Genomic DNA, 21,064 nt, shown 5'->3' with positions numbered 1-21,064 from the left:
CATTAGTCAGGTGGTATCACTGGAGGATATTAGTCTATAATTGGGGACCACCAGTGCCATGAGAACACTAGAGATACAAGCGCGCGCTCCCGCTTCTCTGGGGAGTTATGTCAGCGTAGATACGCAACCTTTCTGGGATCGTTACATAAAATGTCATTGATGAAGGGGTACGCCGGGGTTAATAAATGTTCCTCCGTGGATCCTCCTGGCAGCAACATCACAAATCAATTATAAATCCATGCATGTGATATTGATAGCATTGCGGCAGGAAAGGGTTAAGTACGGCTCCTGACATTTTAGTAGGTGATGCAGAGGAGTGAGTTGGAATTTTCGCCCTGGCACACCGTTTTACCATCACACCCACCCTCGGGCCACACCTGCAGCTCCGCTCTCCAGACATTGCCACGCTGCGGCCGTCCTGCTCCGTCTCCTCCAGTAACGTTGCTCACGATTCCATCTGTGTCGCGGTTCACTGAGAGCGAATGTTGAGGCTCTGCTCGCTGAGGTGAAGTTCCCCACTACTCCGGCTGAGTGCAAGCGTCGCGGTTCTGTTCTGCGTCCGTCTACATTAAGGGCATCTGCGTCTGGATTGTGCGTTAGTCGTCCCGCTGAGCGCACTGCGGCCATAGAGGATGAAGGGAAATCCCATCGTCTCAGGTTAATTATCCCGCAGATACATATTATCAGTCTGGAATCAGCCGTTGTATCCGGGTAATTATTAAAGGTGACGGCGGCGTTCGTGGCGGTTACCTTGACACTCGCCTGCATCTGCTATTCACATAACTTACCATAACTTATTAAATGGCAATTTATTCTGATTAGACAATTTGAAAAGTGAATTAAATATTTATACACACACAATGCTGTGGGCGCACGTGGAGTTCCTGGCTGATTCCCTCCTGTACGTGTCGTGGGGTAAAGCTCAGACGTTACGTGCTAGAATGACCGCAGGGGGAGGGGCTGTTATTATTAACAGGGGCTGTAATATAATCATCATGTGCTGATACATAGCAGCCTAAACAGGCAGAGCTGCAGTTTAAAGCATAGAGGAAGGACAGCCACAACCTCAGCCTCTGGTGAGCCAGGAGGTAGATTTCAGATGATCTCCGACTCCAATAGACAATGCAGCTGAGCTGGAGTCACTGACAAGAACGATGTCCTAATGGATCAGAACTACAAAATTAGTCAAATGATCGACACATATTCAGTTATTATTACCCAGAGGTCAGGACACAACGGTCCACATGGAAACCGTGAGAGCGCAACAACCGTTACAAATAAGTCCCAGCTTGCTTGACTAAGTGGCGTTAATAAACCGGAGTTAAAGGGGTAGTCCGGTTACAACAAGTTACCCCCTATCCATAGGGTAAGGGGTAACTTGCTGAACGGTGGGTGTCCGACAGCTCGGACCCCCACCGTTTATGAGAACGGGGACCCCGAAGTTGCCCGAAGTTGTTTGAACTGAACAGCAGGTCACTCATGCGCACTGCCACTCAACTCATTCTCTATGGCAGTGACGGAGATACCCGAGTGCAGTGTTCGACTTTTTCCTTACCTTGCGGATAGGGGGTAACTTCTTGTAACCAAAGTCCCCCTTTAAAGCCCCTGTAATTCTCCTCCTCTCTCCTCTTTTCTCGTCTCTTCTTCTTTTTCATTATCAATTGTTCACTGTTCTTTGTATCTGGGATGATGGAGCAAGATTGGAGGTTTTCTTCAGTGCACAGTTTGCCATATGTATGCAGGACTGGAGCCGGAGTTCCAGGGTGAATACTTCTGTGGCAGATGTGAGCATGTTGTTCACCTGGAAACTCGCATTAGAGATCTGGAGGACCAAAATGCAACACTGAGGGCGATCGACAACCTTGAGCGGAGCATGCTGCTCACTGAACAAGCAGTTAGTGGGGTAGAACTGGAGGGTGAAGACATGGGTTAGCAGGATCAGGTAAGTAGCTGGGTTAATGTAGTTAGGGGCAGTAGAAAGGGGTCCAAGAAAAGCATGGCTGAAGTCTTGGTGTAGAGGAGAAGGCTGACGTCTAGGTGTAGAGGAGAAGGCTGACGTCTTGGTGTAGAGGAGAAGGCTGACGTCTAGATGTAGAGGAGAAGGCTGGCGTCTAGGTGTAGAGGAGAAGGCTGACGTCTAGGTGTAGAGGAGAAGGCTGACGTCTAGGTGTAGAGGAGAAGGCTGACGTCTTGGTGTAGAGGAGAAGGCTGACGTCTTGGTGTAGAGGGGAAGGCTGACGTCTTGGTGTAGAGAGGAAGGCTGACGTCTTGGTGTAGAGGAGACGGCTGACGTCTTGGTGTAGAGGGGAAGGCTGACGTCTTGGTGTAGAGAGGAAGGCTGACGTCTTGGTGTAGAGGAGAAGACTGACGTCTTGGTGTAGAGGAGAAGGCTGACGTCTAGGTGTAGAGGAGAAGGCTGACGTCTAGGTGTAGAGGAGAAGGCTGACGTCTTGGTGTAGAGGAGAAGGCTGACGTCTTGGTGTAGAGGGGAAGGCTGACGTCTTGGTGTAGAGGAGAAGACTGACGTCTTGGTGTAGAGGAGACGGCTGACGTCTTGGTGTAGAGGGGAAGGCTGACGTCTTGGTGTAGAGGGGAAGGCTGACATCTTGGTGTAGAGGGGAAGGCTGACGTCTTGGTGTAGAGGAGAAGGCTGACGTCTTGGTGTAGAGAGGAAGGCTGACGTCTTGGTGTAGAGAGGAAGGCTGACGTCTTGGTGTAGAGGGGAAGGCTGACATCTTGGTGTAGAGGGGAAGGCTGAAGTCTTGGTGTAGAGGGGAAAGCTTTGGGTTCCTAGAGCACTTTGCTGATTTTTCATTGGAATACAAACTGTATTCTGCGGATGATTGCACCTGAATGGTAGGGGGTCCGCTGTGTTGGGGGAGAGGATTCTAGCAGGGGTGGCAGAGTATTAAAACTAAGGCTAAGGAGAGAATTGTCAAAAATACAAAATGAAAGTCAGGAGACCAAGGATAGCAAAACAAATCCCCAAATTTTTTTTCAACTACCGTATTTTTAGGACTATAAGACACAGTTTTTAGCAAGAATAAATCTTGATAAAAAAATCCCTGCGTCTTATAGTCGTCAGTCAAGGGACCCGGCAGCTTCTTACTTAACCCCTTCCCGACCCATGATGTGCCAGCTTATCATGGAGCGTGCAGGTGTCCGCTATGTTTTACAGCTGACACGCGTCTCTATTGGCCGGGAACAGTGATGGCGCTGTTCCTGGCTGTTTAACTGGTTAAATGTTGCGGTCATTAGTGACCGCGGCATTTATAGGGGTCTTCCCATAAATGTCAGATAGATGTGGGTCCCACCTCTGGGACCCGCACCTATCTCTAGAACGGGGCCCCCTAAACACCATTCTCGCTGAGCTACGCTGTTTCCGGAACTCCCATAGAACTGAATAGTCGTTACAGAAACAGCGTACTATACTACGCTGCGTCGCTGTTTCCGTAACTCATCCCTGTATTGCAGTGTATTGTGCCAGCGATCTAATCATCGCTGGTTCAAGTCCCCTAATGGAACTAATAAAATGTGTAAAAAAAAAAAACTTAGATACATTTTTCAGGAGCGTAAAAAAATATTCAAAGTTAAAAAAAACAAAACCTTTTCCCATTTTTCCCCAAGAACACTGTCAAAAAAAAAAAAAAAGGAATGAAATAAAAAGTGATAAAAAAAATCGCATGTACCAAAAAGTGGCTTTCAGAATGCGGTGAAACAGAACAAATGTTTTTTTTTAACAAATAGTTTTTGCTTTGTAAAAGTAGTAAAATATGACATTTTTTCCTATTTTCTGTCGTCTAAAACCTGGGTGCGTCTTATAGTCCGAAAAATACGGTATATAAATGCAAAAAAAGCCAAAGTCTGAGCATGTAAGAGCCCTAAATATTGATAATGGGGAGTTGGTCACAGGGGAACTAGAGAAGGCGGAGTTACTAAATGGATTCTATTGCTCTGTATACACAACAGAAGAAAGAGCAGCTGATGTAGCCGGTGCTAGTGCTGAGGAGCTGATGTGGGCGGGGCCAGGGCTGAGCAGCTGATGTGTGTGGGGCCATTGCTGAGGAGCTGATGTGGGTGGAGCCAGTGCTGGGGAGCTGATGTGGGCGGAGCCAGTGCTGTTAATACATCAATTAATATACTGAATTGGCTGAATGTAGATATAGTCAGTTAAATAAAATAAATGTGCACAAGGCCCCAGGACCAGATGGGTTACACCCTAGAGTTCTTAAAGAGCTTAGTTCAGTTATTTCAGTCCCCTTCATAATATTCAGAGATTCTCTCATGACTGGTAAAATGCCAAGGGACTGGCGCAGGGCAAATGTGGTGCCTATTTTCAAAAAGGGCTCTAGGTTTTCCCCGGGTAATTATAGACCAGTGAGCTTATCATCCATCGTGGGGAAAATGTTTGAGGGGCTATTGTGGGGCTATATACCGGATTAGTCATATAGCATTGTATCAGGCGCAGTTCTCTCACTATTATCAATACTTGTATATGACGATGTTGCGGTCACATTCATTTAGTGGAAACACAGCGAAAGGCGCAAATTGAGCTCGACGTGTGAAGACATCCTATAGATTGTATTCTTGTGAAATGACCGTATGGGGGGTGGGGGAGGATGTGATCCGCTATTAGCTGTTGGATCCAGGACCTTCACGGTCCACCTGTGTGCGGGGCAGATTTTCGGCTCTGTGGCGGAGCATTGATCTGGAGTCCTTGGAACGTCCTGTACAGAGATCACACCTGAGAAGTCTCCGCAAAGTGCAAAAGAGTTTATAAGAAGTGAAAATTGGAGGAAGGAGCGGTGGCAGCGACATCGGGGCCGGTGCACGTGATCTCATTTGTGAGGTTCGTTTATTCCAAACATCGCATCCCGTTACTGGAGGAATAGTTGACTCATTAAGCGGAGCGGCCACGAGCCGCGATCATTATTTTCATTGATATAAATAGGCGCCGCACACTGAGGCAGTTTATTAAGTCTTTAAAAGTCAAAGCTGATTTGAAATAATAAGGGTTGACATTTGGCGCTTTGATGTTCGCCGGCTATACTTTCCCGTTTACGTTTTCTTTTTATGTGTTTCTACTGTAGAAAGAAAAAAAAATACACACTCAGACAAAACATGCGAATGGCGAGAATTCTGTCCCCGACGCATTTCATGGACACTAATGAGATTATTTAAGCAAATGGGAAATGTTTTTTTATTTTTTTTTATGTGGCGTCGCGGGATGTGAGGGTCGCCGGACGCTGATCTTCTGACAGGTTACACCGTCCAAAGTATTACAATGTCATTTGCTGCTAATGAGGCCGCGGGATCCTTGAGACAGGCGCAACGTGGACGATGGCGGTCGCATTTCTGTTTGTTGATCTTGAATAAACGTCGTATAAATTGTACGTTTTAGGAGTTTGTGTGATTTTCCTGTGATGAGCGGAGTCTGGTATCGGAGGGGGTTTCTCCTTTGTAGACTGGTATGTCTTGTTTTTGATTGAATCATGTGACACGTGTAGGCGGAGTCTTTGTTTTCAAACTTCATGTCAATCCGATCGTTTACAGTGCGTAGAATACGGCGACCACGGTTACAAACAAATCACATGGTGTCCCGTAATGTTTCAGCAGAAATCACTTGTATTTATCTCTTACAACGATCAGATTGGTTTAGCCAGACTTGTCTCACTGATGAAATCCACTCCTCATACGTACACTACACCCCATAACTAGAACAGCAAGGAAAAGGAGAGATCAACTTCCTCCATCTGCTGCTTCACCCCTGTACCCTGCATTCCCAGGGGGCAGTGTGTTCTGTCTTTCCGCTCCTGCTTGTCTTCTTATGCTGGATGTTTGCACACCGTTCAACATACAGAAGTGGGGCCCAGGTTGTTGTCTACATGAGCAGAAAGAGGAGAGTGTCCAGGAGGCGGGGCTTCAAGATGATTGACAGTTCTACAAAATGATCAGGAGGAGGGAGGGCTGAGTGCTGCATTCTAAACTACTAATAATACTAATAACTACAGTATATAGTAATCAAATAATCAATAGTATAGTAATATAAATGATATAAATAATAATATATGGACCTGTTCACATTAATCGCCCGTCGCCCTCACGCTGCAGTTTGTTACTGACATTGATGTTGCCCATAAGTGATGATTTATCTATAAAGTGTAACTTTTCGGTCCCGGCCTTTGTCAGGACTGTAACACACAGGGACCAGGCCTGGATTCAGATACCCATTGATGATGAGGATGATCCCTTCTTCTCCACTTCTTGTTCTATTACTTGGTAGACAATGAGTGGCCCCTGGGCCGTGCAGGTGAGCGGGGATGGGGCTGGCTTCTATTAGGCAGGAATGTGGCTGATAATCCCCACCAGTCCCCCTCTTATCAGGTTCTTGCACCATGCACCGGATTCCGATCATTCTTTGGCTTATTGAGCGCTCTGTGTAATAATTGTAATTATTCTCCGCACTCCCAGTACAGGGGGCCCCCACCCCAGTCCTCAGGTGCTGGCTGACCCCTCGCTTTGTACGTGACCTCTGTTTGTAGCGTTACAGATTTATAGTGCGATGGCTCAGGCGGAGATGACAGCTGATAAACCCACAGACCCCCAATCCCATGTGAGCCCCCTCAATGCACCCGCTCCAACGTCAGGGCAGATGCGATCACCAGCACCAGCAGCGGTCTGCCATTAATTATCACTTCTATCTATGGGGCGGTATCCCTTTAAACTGATATAATTTATAGACTGATGTTCCACTTCAAAACTTCTAATGTATCATTCAATAAGATAGAAACCTGCAGAGCCTTGTAACCCATGTATGACGTGCCCACTGCAGAGCATTGCACCACTGACCTCCCTGCAGATCATTGCACCACTGACCTCCCTGCAGATCATTGCACCACTGGCCTCCCTGCAGATCATTGCACCACTGGCCTCCCTGCAGATCATTGTACCACTGGCCTCCCTGCAGATCATTGCACCACTGGCCTCCCTGCAGATCATTGCACCACTGGCCTCCCTGCAGATCATTGCACCACTGGCCTCCCTGCAGATCATTGTACCACTGGCCTCCCTGCAGATCATTGTACCACTGGCCTCCCTGCAGATCATTGTACCACTGGCCTCCCTGCAGATCATTGCACCACTGGCCTCCCTGCAGATCATTGTACCACTGGCCTCCCTGCAGATCATTGCACCACTGGCCTCCCTGCAGATCATTGCACCACTGGCCTCCCTGCAGATCATTGCACCACTGGCCTCCCTGCAGATCATTGCACCACTGGCCTCCCTGCAGATCACTGTTCTGCCCTCTCCTGACAGGTACATAGTGATATATTCTGCAGATTATTACACCACTGACCCCTCCAGAGATCTGCAGAACATTGCTCTGTCCTCTCTACCTCCTGACAGATACATAGTGATATATCCTGCAGATTATTACACCACTGACCCCTCTACAGATCTGCAGAACATCGCTCCTCCACCTCCTGACAGATACATAGTGATATATCCTGCAGATTATTACACCACTGACCTCTCTACAGATCTGCAGAACATTGCACCTCTACCTCCTGACAGATACATAGTGATATATCCTGTAGATTATTACACCACTGTCCTCTCTACAGATCTGCAGAACATTGCTCCTCCACCTCCTGATAGATACATAGTGATATATCCTGCAGATTATTACACCACTGACCTCTCTACAGATCTGCAGAACATCGCTCCTCTACCTCCTGACAGATACAGTGATATATCCTGCAGATTATTACACCACTGACCTCTCTACAGATCTGCAGAACATTGCTCCTCCACCTCCTGACAGATACATAGTGATATATCCTGCAGATTATTACACCACTGACCTCTCTACAGATCTGCAGAACATTGCTCCTCCACCTCCTGACAGATACATAGTGATATATCCTGCAGATTATTACACCACTGACCTCTCTACAGATCTGCAGAACATTGCTCCTCTACCTCCTGACAGATACATAGTGATATATCCTGCAGATTATTACACCACTGACCTCTCTACAGATCTGCAGAGCATTGCTCCTCCACCTCCTGACAGATACATAGTGATATATCCTGCAGATTATTACACCACTGACCTCTCTACAGATCTGCAGAACATTGCTCCTCTACCTCCTGACAGATACATAGTGATATATCCTGCAGATTATTACACCACTGACCTCTCTACAGATCTGCAGAACATTGCACCTCTACCTCCTGACAGATACATAGTGATATATCCTGCAGATTATTACACCACTGACCCCTCTACAGATCTGCAGAACATTGCTCCTCTAGCTCCTGACAGATACATAGTGATATATCCTGCAGATTATTACACCCCTGACCTCTCTACAGATCTGCAGAACATTGCTCCTCTACCTCCTGACAGATACATAGTGATATATCCTGCAGATTATTACACCACTGACCTCTCTACAGATCTGCAGAACATTGCACCTCTACCTCCTGACAGATACATAGTGATATATCCTGCAGATTATTACACCACTGACCTCTCTACAGATCTGCAGAACATTGCTCCTCCACCTCCTGACAGATACATAGTGATATATCCTGCAGATTATTACACCACTGACCTCTCTACAGATCTGCAGAACATCGCTCCTCTACCTCCTGACAGATACATAGTGATATATCCTGCAGATTATTACACCACTGACCTCTCTACAGATCTGCAGAACATCGCTCCTCTACCTCCTGACAGATACATAGTGATATATCCTGCAGATTATTACACCACTGACCTCTCTACAGATCTGCAGAACATTGCTCCTCTACCTCCTGACAGATACATTGTGATATATTTATGAAGGACTGCTGGGACTTGTAGTGCTAGACTAATATTCGTACGAGGCCTCGCTGAACAGATCATTAATCTTATATATTACAATTTATATAAAATCGGGGATTAACTCTTTCCAAACATTCTATACATTATATATTCTATAGGTAAGATCTGTGGTAAACATTCTATACATTATATATTCTATAGCTGAGATCTGTGGCAAACATTCTATACATTATATATTCTATAGGTAAGATCTGTGGTAAACATTCTATACATTATATATTCTATAGCTGAGATCTGTGGTAAACATTCTATACATTATATATTCTATAGGTAAGATCTGTGGTAAACATTCTATACATTATATATTCTATAGCTGAGATCTGTGGCAAACATTCTATACATTATATATTCTATAGGTAAGATCTGTGGTAAACATTCTATACATTATATATTCTATAGGTAAGATCTGTGGCAAACATTCTATACATTATATATTCTATAGGTAAGATCTGTGGTAATCATTCTATACATTATATATTCTATAGCTGAGATCTGTGGTAAACATTCTATACATTATATATTCTATAGGTAAGATCTGTGGCAAACATTCTATACATTATATATTCTCAAGGTAAGATCTGTGGTAAACATTCTATACATTATATATTCTATAGCTGAGATCTGTGGTAAACATTCTATACATTATATATTCTATAGGTAAGATCTGTGGCAAACATTCTATACATTATATATTCTATAGGTAAGATCTGTGGCAAACATTCTATACATTATATATTCTATAGGTAAGATCTGTGGTAAACATTCTATACATTCTATATTCTATAGCTGAGATCTGTGGTAAACATTCTATACATTATATATTCTATAGCTGAGATCTGTGGTAAACATTCTATACATTATATATTCTATAGGTAAGATCTGTGGTAAACATTCTATACATTATATATTCTATAGCTGAGATCTGTGGTAAACATTCTATACATTATATATTCTATAGCTGAGATCTGTGGTAAACATTCTATACATTATATATTCTATAGGTAAGATCTGTGGCAAACATTCTATACATTATATATTCTATAGGTAAGATCTGTGGTAAACATTCTATACATTATATATTCTATAGCTGAGATCTGTGGTAAACATTCTATACATTATATATTCTATAGGTAAGATCTGTGGCAAACATTCTATACATTATATATTCTATAGGTAAGATCTGTGGTAAACATTCTATACATTATATATTCTATAGCTGAGATCTGTGGCAAACATTCTATACATTCTATATTCTATAGCTGAGATCTGTGGCAAACATTCTATACATTATATATTCTATAGGTAAGATCTGTGGCAAACATTTTGAAGAACTTTGTGACATATAAAGTTTGCCCTTAAACGTCCCTGTTTTTGCTGCAGTCCATGAAGGGTCTTGATGCAGATTTTTCACCAGAAAATCTACCGTAAATCAGCCGCGTCCCGCAACCCCAGGCCTCATGCATGCGGCACCGCACTCTGGCGCTGCAGGGACCCGTGTGATGCTCTGCAGGCTCCGTCAGGTGCCATATGTCGGAGATATTCTCCTTTACCAGCAATGCTTCCTTATGCCTTCCTTTTACTATGCAATCCATATGGGATCCAACAGAAAAAACGCTGCATGAATTTGGAGGCAGAGGGAGAAAGACATTATAAAAAGGAGCCCAAACAGCCGAGGCCACGAGGCCTGACATGCAGAATAGGGGGGGGGGAGGGGGGATTGTATTCATTAAAACATTTATTAATGTTTAACGTAAAACAAGTGACCGGTCGCCGCACGTTCCTGAGGTCCGGCGTGGATATGTGGCGGTTACTGAGGACTATGGTCATGTTGTAATTATCTCGTCCTGGAAATTATCATTGTTTGTCTGAGTTTCAGATGTAAATTAGAATCTTTACATAAAGAAAAAATATAAAATAGAATAAAACACGTGACGCGGATTATTATTATTATTATTATTATTATTATTATCATTATTATTTATTATTATCATTATTATTATTATTATTATTATTATTTATTATTATCATTATTATTATTATTATTATTATTTTCAGTTGTTCTAATAATTTTATTGTTACCATTTTTATAATATTATTTTTAATATTTTTTTTAATTCTTCTTTTTTTTATTAGCTTTAATCATTTTATTACTGTTATTTTCATTTATATATTATTATTGTTGTCGGTTTTTGCTATTTTTCATTATTATTCACTATTGTTCTAATTAGTATTATTTATTATTATTCTTAACATGATTTTTGACTGTATTTTCATTTATATAATAATTGTTATTGTATTTTTTATTGTTTTTACTATTTTTATATGTTTTTATTATATTAATGTTATCATCAGAATTAGTATTTTTATTTCTGTTTATTTGTAGTTGTTTTTTTTATCATCATTATGTTTTATTATTTTGCAGTTCTTTATGAGTTAGATGTGTAATGGGGTCACTATTACGGGGTCCGGGTATTTTGCGGTATTCATCCGCATCTTATCGGCAGTTATAATTTATTTCCTCCACTGAATTGTTGTGACTTTTTGTAATCTGAGGGATTTGTGAATGTGACGTTCTCTGTCACTTGCTGGTCGTTGTAGTGATGGCGCGCCGGCCCCTCCCCCTCTTCTCAGGGCAGATTGTGGTTGTACGCAGTCGTCTTGTGTGATGCGGCGGCAGACGATGAATGTGAATATTCTCCTGATTTGTTATACAAAGGATTTCACCTCCTCGGCTTCTTCTTTCTACTTTACGAACAGAAATACAGAATAACTCAATTTTCACCCAAAATCCGGTTTGATTTGAAATGAATTTCTCGGGTAAGTGATTCGGTGAAATGTAGAGCAGAAAATCAGTGACACAACGCAGAGAAGGAGCGCAATTGGTGGGACTCTTTGTAGCGGAGCAGGACAGACGCCGTTTTCCTGCACAGATATAAACCTTGTAGGATGGAGCTGATGGTCGGTGATTGATTCCTATGTGATCACAATCGGTCCTGGTAACTCCTCCTTCATTGTAAATGGCGGTTCCTGCAGCGCCACAGATTTGACCGTTTCCTGAGGATTCTTATTTTTGACCTTTGTGTAAATCTTCAGATGGGAATTATTTGCTGTGATGGCGACATCATCCCCTTGATTTGCAAGCACTGGTTCTAGTTCCTCTGGCGCGCCGCGCTCCGCTTTGTGAGTCGGTTTTACTCGCAGTATTTGTGATGTCCGATGCGGCTGTAAAGTTTTGAGTTTGCAGCAATTTTTTAGCTTCGTAGTTAAATCGGGTTATCCCATATAAAACCATCGTAAATCCTGTGTACATGTAACGATCGTCCCGTCTGTACAGCGACATTTCTAATCTTCCTATTATAGATTTATGTACCATTGAGGGTGTGATGACATCATAACGACGCCAGAATCTATGTAAGAGACCGCCAAATGGCTAAGTAGAGAATTACATGGAATGTCTGGTGACGTCATAGAACCGGCCGCGCAGATTCATCCTCTGAATAAACCGTTCAGGACAGAAGTTGTTTGATTCTTCCCTTCTTCTCGTACTTTTTTCCTCTGCGGTCACATGGCCGGGCACATTTTGTAGAATTGGCTTCTTGAATATATTTAGGAGTTTGATCCTCGCGGCTGCTCCACACCCTGAATAAATAGCGCACCTCCATCCTTGTGCGCCAGAGCCCTGCATGGCCGCAATGTATGGAGCGCTCCTTCCCTTGGCAGCAATGCTTCTTTATACCTCTGTCCATACGGTGTCCGGTGGAGCGTTTCATTTCTGTCTGATTCATACGGATCCAACAGTAAAACTCTCTGTATGATATCGGGGGCCTCTTGTTCTCTATCGCTGCAATATTACAGCTCAAACTGTGCAAAACAGCGCCATAATAAAGCCGCGAGCATGAGCACGAACTCACCGTAATTGACAGGGAACGCAGGATGAGGGGCCGATGTCTTATGTGATCGACAGAAAACTATTGTCTGCATTGTCATGTTATTATGTGTTATATTATATTACTGTATGTTATATTATTATGTGTTATATTATTATGTGTTATATTATTATGTGTTATATTATATCATCTCCTGTTATATTATACAACTGTATGTTATATTAGATTATTATGTGTTATATTTTATTACTGTATGTTATATTATTATTATGTGTTATATTATATTATTATGTGTTATATTATATTATTATGTGTTATATTATATTATTATGTGTTATATTACGTTATCTCCTGTTATATTATTATTATGTGTTATATTATATTATTATGTGTTATATTACGTCATCTCCTGTTATATTATATTATTATGTGTTATATTACGTCATCTCCTGTTATATTATTATTATGTGTTATATTACGTTATCTCCTGTTATATTATTATTATGTGTTATATTATATTATAATGTGTTATATTACGTCATCTCCTGTTATATTATATTATTATGTGTTATATTACGTTATCACCTGTTATATTATATTATAATGTGTTATATTATATTATTATGTGTTATATTACGTTATCTCCTGTTATATTATATTATTATGTGTTATATTACGTTATCACCTGTTATATTATATTATAATGTGTTATATTATATTATTATGTGTTATATTACGTTATCTCCTGTTATATTATATTATTATGTGTTATATTACGTCATCTCCTGTTATATTATATTATTATGTGTTATATTACGTCATCTCCTGTTATATTCTTATATTATTATGTGTTATATTACGTTATCTCCTGTTATATTATATTATTATGTGTTATATTACGTTATCTGCTGTTATATTCTTCTATTATAATGTGTTATATTATATTATTATGTGTTATATTACGTTATCTCCTGTTATATTATATTATTATGTGTTATATTACGTTATCACCTGTTATATTATATTATTATGTGTTATATTACGTCATCTCCTGTTATATTATATTATTATGTGTTATATTACGTCATCTCCTGTTATATTATATTATTATGTGTTATATTACGTTATCTGCTGTTATATTCTTCTATTATAATGTGTTATATTACGTTATCTGCTGTTATATTCTTCTATTATAATGTGTTATATTATATTATTATGTGTTATATTACGTTATCTCCTGTTATATTATATTATTATGTGTTATATTACGTTATCACCTGTTATATTATATTATTATGTGTTATATTACGTCATCTCCTGTTATATTATATTATTATGTGTTATATTACGTCATCTCCTGTTATATTATATTATTATGTGTTATATTACGTTATCTGCTGTTATATTCTTCTATTATAATGTGTTATATTATATTATTATGTGTTATATTACGTCATCTCCTGTTATATTATATTATTATGTGTTATATTATTATGTGTTATATTATATTATTATGTGTTATATTATATTATTATGTGTTATATTATATTATTATGTGTTATATTATTATGTGTTATATTACGTCATCTCCTGTTATATTATATTATTATGTGTTATATTACGTCATCTCCTGTTATATTATATTATTATGTGTTATATTATATTATTATGTGTTATATTATATTATTATGTGTTATATTATATTATTATGTGTTATATTACGTTATCACCTGTTATATTATATTATTATGTGTTATATTCGTCATCTCCTGTTATATTATATTATTATGTGTTATATTACGTCATCTCCTGTTATATTATATTATTATGTGTTATATTACGTCATCTCCTGTTATATTATATTATTATGTGTTATATTATATTATTATGTGTTATATTATTATGTGTTATATTACGTCATCTCCTGTTATATTGTATTATAATGTGTTATATTATATAATGTTACATTTCTTTCCCGGCGTATGGAGGGAATTATATAACATACAACCTGTTTTTGGGTATTTGGACATGGCTGACACGCTGAGCTCTGCTTTACAGAGAAGCGACTTCTTATTTGATCAGATCCGGTGATAAGTGTGCCGGGCTTCTGTGTTGTGGTGAGGGCCGGCCGGGGTAGTGGTCGCTCTATTCTTCGGTGTGTAATAAGGTGGTTTGGTGGAGAGAACGTGAACCTGTCATCTGGACATCATCTCAGTGTGGACAATGATTTATCATTACTAGAGGAATGGGGAGCTGCTGCGGACGGGATCGCCGCTGCTCGGGGGATTGTGTCTGGTTAGGTGTAAGGTTTTCTATTAATCAGCCATTGTGTGTAGTGAGTAACCCCCGGCCGCTCGCCCCAGCACTGATTGGCTGAATAGATTATTTATATTCATATATGCGATAATGACTCGTCGCTAATCTGTGCTATAAGAAGAGTCGTGGAGAACGGCGGCGCCAGCGAAGCAGATGCTCCTGCGTGCGATGTGACGGCGCGTGTCAGTCTGTTATTAAGTAACTTCTTATAATCCCATGAATAATAAGAATATATTGTCTCTCCTCAGACTCCACCTGTATGGAGAAGCTTCTGTCTAAAGACTGGAAGGAGAAGATGGAGCGACTGAACACCAGTGAACTTCTCGGGGAGATTAAAGGTAAGAGCAGCCAATGCCTAATGTTTATACCGCGATGGAAAAAATGACATCAACTTTATCAGTGGGAGGCGCTGGTTAGTGATGTCACTGGTGATAAGCGGCGCCCTGGACAGCTGCTGCTCATGGTAGAGGCACCAGCCACATATTGCTCTGCTAGGATTCGGTCATGTTAGTTCTCCGATTATTATGTATAAATTTATGGCAGGAGATTGAGGGGGTCACAGTGAGGGGTAATGCCCATCCCCCGCAGCCCTCGTCCCCTCCTAGGATACAAACTTCTTTATATATGATGAGAGGCCGTGTGAGGAATGAGACGGTGGACGAGCATGCTGACAGCGGTCTCTTTATATAGCGCGGTACGCAGCCGCCATCATACCGTGGAATCGCCCCCATCTATACTCTTCATGTTCTATTTACTGCAGTCAGTGAATGTAGAAGGGAGGGGGGCTAACCTGTCCGCAGGTAACACCTCTGCTGGCTAGAGGAGCGTGGCGTCCCCTCAGTGTTACAGGCTGCGGATGGCGTCAAAACCAGACGCCCGGAGACCATCGCTCTTCTCTGACATTCACCAGGTTCTTACGTTTCCTACACGTGACGATAAAAGAATCGCTGGTCACGGTGCGTTCACTCGCGGCCGCCTACAAACACGCCGGCACTTCTGGAAAGTTGGGAGCGTTTATAGCGTTTTTTATGTCTTTTCTACGGACGCTTTTTCTGCCTTTTTTAAGTCTGGAGAAGTTTACGGAGAAAAACCTCAAATCGCTGCGTGTGCGATAATGATACGTCCCTATAGACCCGAAACATCTCGCCACAGGATGGTGAAAAAACGCCCCTAATCGCGGTGTGTGAATCCAGCCTTATATTATCTTAATGGCCCTCTGCTGGTGGAGTAGACTTTGTTGCTCCATTTTTAATCAAATCAGTAAAAAATAATATTTTGTAGATTTAATGGCAGTGTTTTCCTGGTGGCCGTGCAGTGAGTGACGTCTTATGGCCGTTCCTTTGATGGCAGTGCGGTTGTTGTGTTCCGTCATTGAACCGTCGCATCCTTCAGTTCCGTGTGCGTCACATTGTCCGTTATATATTGTTTTTCATGTTTTTCTTATTCTTTTAGATTTATTCATCATTTTGCAGCACTGTGATGAATTGCGCACATTTCTGTGTTACCGCGTTGAGCGTGTGACGTAGATTCACCTACTGCAGACCAACGTGATGAGGTCATTGCCGCGTTGGCGTTCGCTCTCCTGCCGCAGATTTTCCCCAGTTCTCGAGGCCTCGGCTGAGTCCGGGAGTCACATGAAGTTGAGTTTTTGTGACATTTCATGAGAATTTGTCTCAGGATACGGGGCTGGAAATTGTCTCTCGGGGTGCGGAGCCCTTTGACTTGGATGCAGCTGTCTTGCTTTACTCCTGCTTAAAGAGTTTTTTGTGGTGAAAAATTAGCATGCAAATTAGCTGCAGCTGTAATTAGCATAAAAAATAATGTAGTTAGCTCCAGTATTGTGGATCGTTTCCGTCTGCCATAAACACTTCGGCATGCAAATTCTGCTGACAGCCATATATGTGAATGTTTATTCTGTACCAATATCTGGGGGGGGGGGGGTGACCTCTTTTATGTTGATTTGGGCTCTTCAATCCTTAGGATACAATTACTGTATATATATATATGGAATGTCAATCCTCTAGGACTCCCCGTGTACTGCACAGTATTATATGAAGAACACAATGAGCGTGGGATAATCTGATCAGCGCCTGTGGTCACCTGCTCACCCGTGGCCGATATGTAGGAGCCTCCTATCCAGGTCCGTTGTATCTTCATATGAGTCATGTGACATCACTGCGCCCCCAGTATCCGGTGCTACCCCCCATCCTGTGCCTCCATAGTGATATGTAACATGAAGTTGTCTGTTTTTCTGATTTCTCCTCTATATATTTTGCCCCTTGATGATCTTCTGCTGCAGTGGCCCTGTACACGAGGGCCCGGAGGTGTAAGGCTCAGTGTGACCCAGTTCTGCGCTCATTACGAGTCTCCCGTATATTGTTAATATTTAGATATGTGGGGGGAATGGTGTGTGTATATATATTGCAATATCCACCGCTAGGAGGGGAGTGGTGGGAACTACAAGTGTCAGCAGGTCCCCCCTCTCGGTCTGATCACTTCTGCCTGATTCTTCTATTTTACGATGCGTTGGTTTTTATTTTTGATGATTTCATTTTCTCTTGATATTGCGCTGTCCGGTTCTGTGGCATTGTACAATGAAACGGAAATAAAACATGTGAAGATCCAGGTAAGTGTAACACTGTAACGATCATACAGAAGTGGCCTGGAAAGGTGGGCGGAGTCTCATGGTGCTAAGAGTCGCAGCAGCCAATCACAGAGCGGCGTTCCCTGGTTCGGCCCCGTAGTGTGACGTATCCGTGTATTCTCCGTATTTGTGAACAGACGTCATCATCTTCCTGGAATCTGCTGATGGCGCTGTCAGAAGGGGGCGTGGCTAGATATGTAAAGCCGCGTGATCGTCCAGGCTAGACCTTCCTCCGCTTACTGTCCGTTATATGATCTACAGGAGGAGTGAGATGTTGTGAGCTGGGGGTGGAACTGCTATTGTGGTGGGGAGTCGAGGAGCGTGCGTACAGCAACTTGTTAGTGAATCTGAGGTCCACCCATAACCAAAACTCCAGACAAAACGCTAAAGTGACGCATGCGGCGCGGGACATGGTTCTCTTCGGTGCAAATACATAATAAATCTAATAATAAACCGCATTTCGGAATGTGCCGCCGTGGATCTCAGGACGTCTGCAGCCCTCCCCTCCCGGCAACGCCATGAAAAGAAACCTAGAAATAACGCTGCTGATATCTGACCCCCAATAAATGTCACAAACCCCCCAGTGCTGATCTACTGAGGGGTCGTCTCTAAGACCCAGCCTCTCCGCCCCTCAAATGTCGCTGATTTAGATATTATATACCCCAAATGTTTTATACCAGAAAGTGCTCAGTCTGCCCCGCCTGCTGGAGATCTGCCCCCCTCATATGCTGGAGATCTACCCCCCCGTGTCTGCTGGAGATCTACCCCTCGTGTATTCTGGAGATCTAACCCCCATGTCTGCTGGAGATCTACCCTCACGTGTCTGCTGGAGATCTACCCCCCTCATCTGTTGGAGTTCTACCCCCCTCATCTACTGGAAATCCACACCCCGTGTCTGCTGGAGACCTACCACCTCATCTGCTTGAGATCTACTCCCCCCCATCTGCTGGAGATCTACCCCTCATCTACCGGAGATCTACCACCCCTCCGTCTACTGGAGATCTACTCCCCGTGTCTGCTGGAGATCCACCTTCTCCATCTGATGGAGATCTCCCCCCGTCTGCTGGAGATCTACTCCCCCGTCTACTGGAGGTCTACCCGTGTCTGCTGGAGATCTACCCACACCACCTGGATATCTACCCACCCCATCTGCTGGAGAGCTCGCCGCCCCGTCTGCTGGAGATCTACCCTGCCCTGTGTGCTGGAGATCTACTCCCCCATCTGCTGGACATCTACCCCCCTCCGTGTACTGGAGATCTCCCCACCTCCGTCTGCTGGAGATCTACACCGCCTCCGTCTGCTGGAGATCTACCCTCCCTGTCTGCTGGAGATCTACCCCCTGTCTGCTGGAGACCTACCCCCCCGTGTGTGCGGGAGATCTACCCCCCGTGTTTGCTGGAGATCTACCCCCCCTCCGTATCTGCTGGAGATCTACCCCCTCATTGGCTGTAGATCTACCCCCGTGTCTGCTGGAGATCTACACCCCCTCCGTCTGCTGGAGATCTACCCCCTCATCTACTGGAGATCTACTCCTGCTCCATCTGCTGGAGATCTACCCCCTCCGTCTACTGGAGATCTACCCCCTCCGTCTACTGGAGATCTACTGCCCCCATCTGCTGGAGATCTACTCCCCCTGTCTGCTGGAGACCTACCCCCCCGTGTGTGCGGGAGATCTACCCCCGTGTCTGCTGGAGACCTACCCGCCGTGTCTGCTGGAGACCTACCCCTGTGTCTGCTGGAGACCTACCACCCGTGTCTGCTGGAGATCTACCCCCCGTGTTTGCTGGAGATCTACCCCCCCTCCGTATCTGCTGGAGATCTACCCCCTCATTGGCTGTAGATCTACCCCCGTGTCTGCTGGAGATCTACACCCCCTCCGTCTGCTGGAGATCTACCCCCTCATCTACTGGAGATCTACTCCTGCTCCATCTGCTGGAGATCTACCCCCTCCGTCTACTGGAGATCTACCCCCTCCGTCTACTGGAGATCTACTGCCCCCATCTGCTGGAGATCTACTCCCCCTGTCTGTTGAAGAACTACTCCCCTGGTCTGCTGGAGATCTACTCCCCCGGTCTGCTGGAGATCTACTCCCCCGGTCTGCTGGAGATCTACTCCCCTGGTCTGCTGGAGATCTACTCCCCCCATCTGCTGGAGATCTACTCCCCGTGTCTGCTGGAGATCTACCCCCTCATTGGCTGGAGATCTACCCCCGTCTCTGCTGGAGATCTACCCCTCATCTTCTGGAGATCTACCCCCCTCATCTGCTGGAGATCTACCCGTCTCATCTGTTGGAGTTTCACCCCCCCCGTGTCTGCTGGAGACCTACCCCCCTCATCTGCTGGAGATCTACTCCCCCATCTGCTGGAGATCTACTCCCGCTCCGTCTGTTGGAGATCCTCCCCCTCCTGGATATCTACTCCCCGTGTCTGCTGGAGATCCACCTTTTCCGTCTGCTCGAGATCTACCCCCTCCGTCTGCTGGAGATCTACTCCCCCATTTACTGTAGATCTACCCCTGTCTGCTGGAGATCTACCCCACCCAGTCTGCTGGAGATCTACCCACACCTCCTGGATATCTACCCACCCAGTCTGCTGGATATCTCCCGCCCCATCCACTGGAGATCTACCCTGCCCTGTCTGCTGGAGATCTACCCTGCCCGCTGGAGATCTACTCCCCCCATCTGCTAGAGATCTACTCCCCCATCTGCTGGAGATCTATCCCTTCATTGGCTGTAGATCTAACCCGTCTCTGCTGGAGATCTAACCCCCTCATCTGCTGGAGATCTATCCTCACATGTCTGCTGGAGATCTACCCCCTCATCTACTAGAGATCCATCCCCCGTGTCTGCTGGAGATCTACTCCCTCCATCTACTGGAGATCTACTCCCCGTGTCTGCTGGAGATCTACCCCCTCCGTCTGCTGGAGATCTACCCTGCCAAGTCTACTGGAGATCTACCCACACCTCCTGGATATCTACTCACCCCGTCTGCTGGAGATCTCCCCGCCCCGTCTGCTGGAGATCTACCCTGCCCTGTCTGCTGGAGATCTACTCCCCCATCTGCTGGAGATCTACCCCCCTCCGTGTACTGGACATCTCCCCCACATCCGTCTGCTGGAGATCTACCCCGCCTCCATCTGCTGGAGATCTCCCCTCCCCGTCTGCTGGAGATCTCCCCCTGTCTGCTGGAGATCTATCCCTGCTCCGTTTGCTGGATATCTACCCCCTCCATCTACTGGAGATCTACTTCCCCATCTGCTGGAGATCTACTCCCCCGTCTGCTGGAGATCTACTCCCTCCGTCTACTGGAGATCTCCCCCATC

The 21,064-nt window shown here is 43.9% G+C and overlaps 1 protein-coding gene across 7 annotated transcripts in view; it reads left to right on the top strand.

Moving 5' to 3' along the window:
- Positions 1-21,064, top strand: part of SOX6 (SRY-box transcription factor 6) — a 481,651-nt gene that overhangs the window by 280,233 nt on the left and 180,354 nt on the right. For all 7 annotated transcript variants that reach the window (XM_075838210.1, XM_075838209.1, XM_075838211.1 and 4 more), the window contains exon 6: positions 15,348-15,437. In XM_075838210.1, coding sequence (XP_075694325.1) covers positions 15,348-15,437 — 90 coding nt within the window. The remainder of the gene's footprint in view (positions 1-15,347; positions 15,438-21,064) is intronic.

This window comes from Rhinoderma darwinii, chromosome 9 (genome assembly GCF_050947455.1).
Source record: "Rhinoderma darwinii isolate aRhiDar2 chromosome 9, aRhiDar2.hap1, whole genome shotgun sequence".
NCBI classification, from domain to species: Eukaryota; Metazoa; Chordata; class Amphibia; order Anura; family Rhinodermatidae; genus Rhinoderma; species Rhinoderma darwinii.
This window is presented reverse-complemented; position numbering and strand designations above follow the sequence as displayed.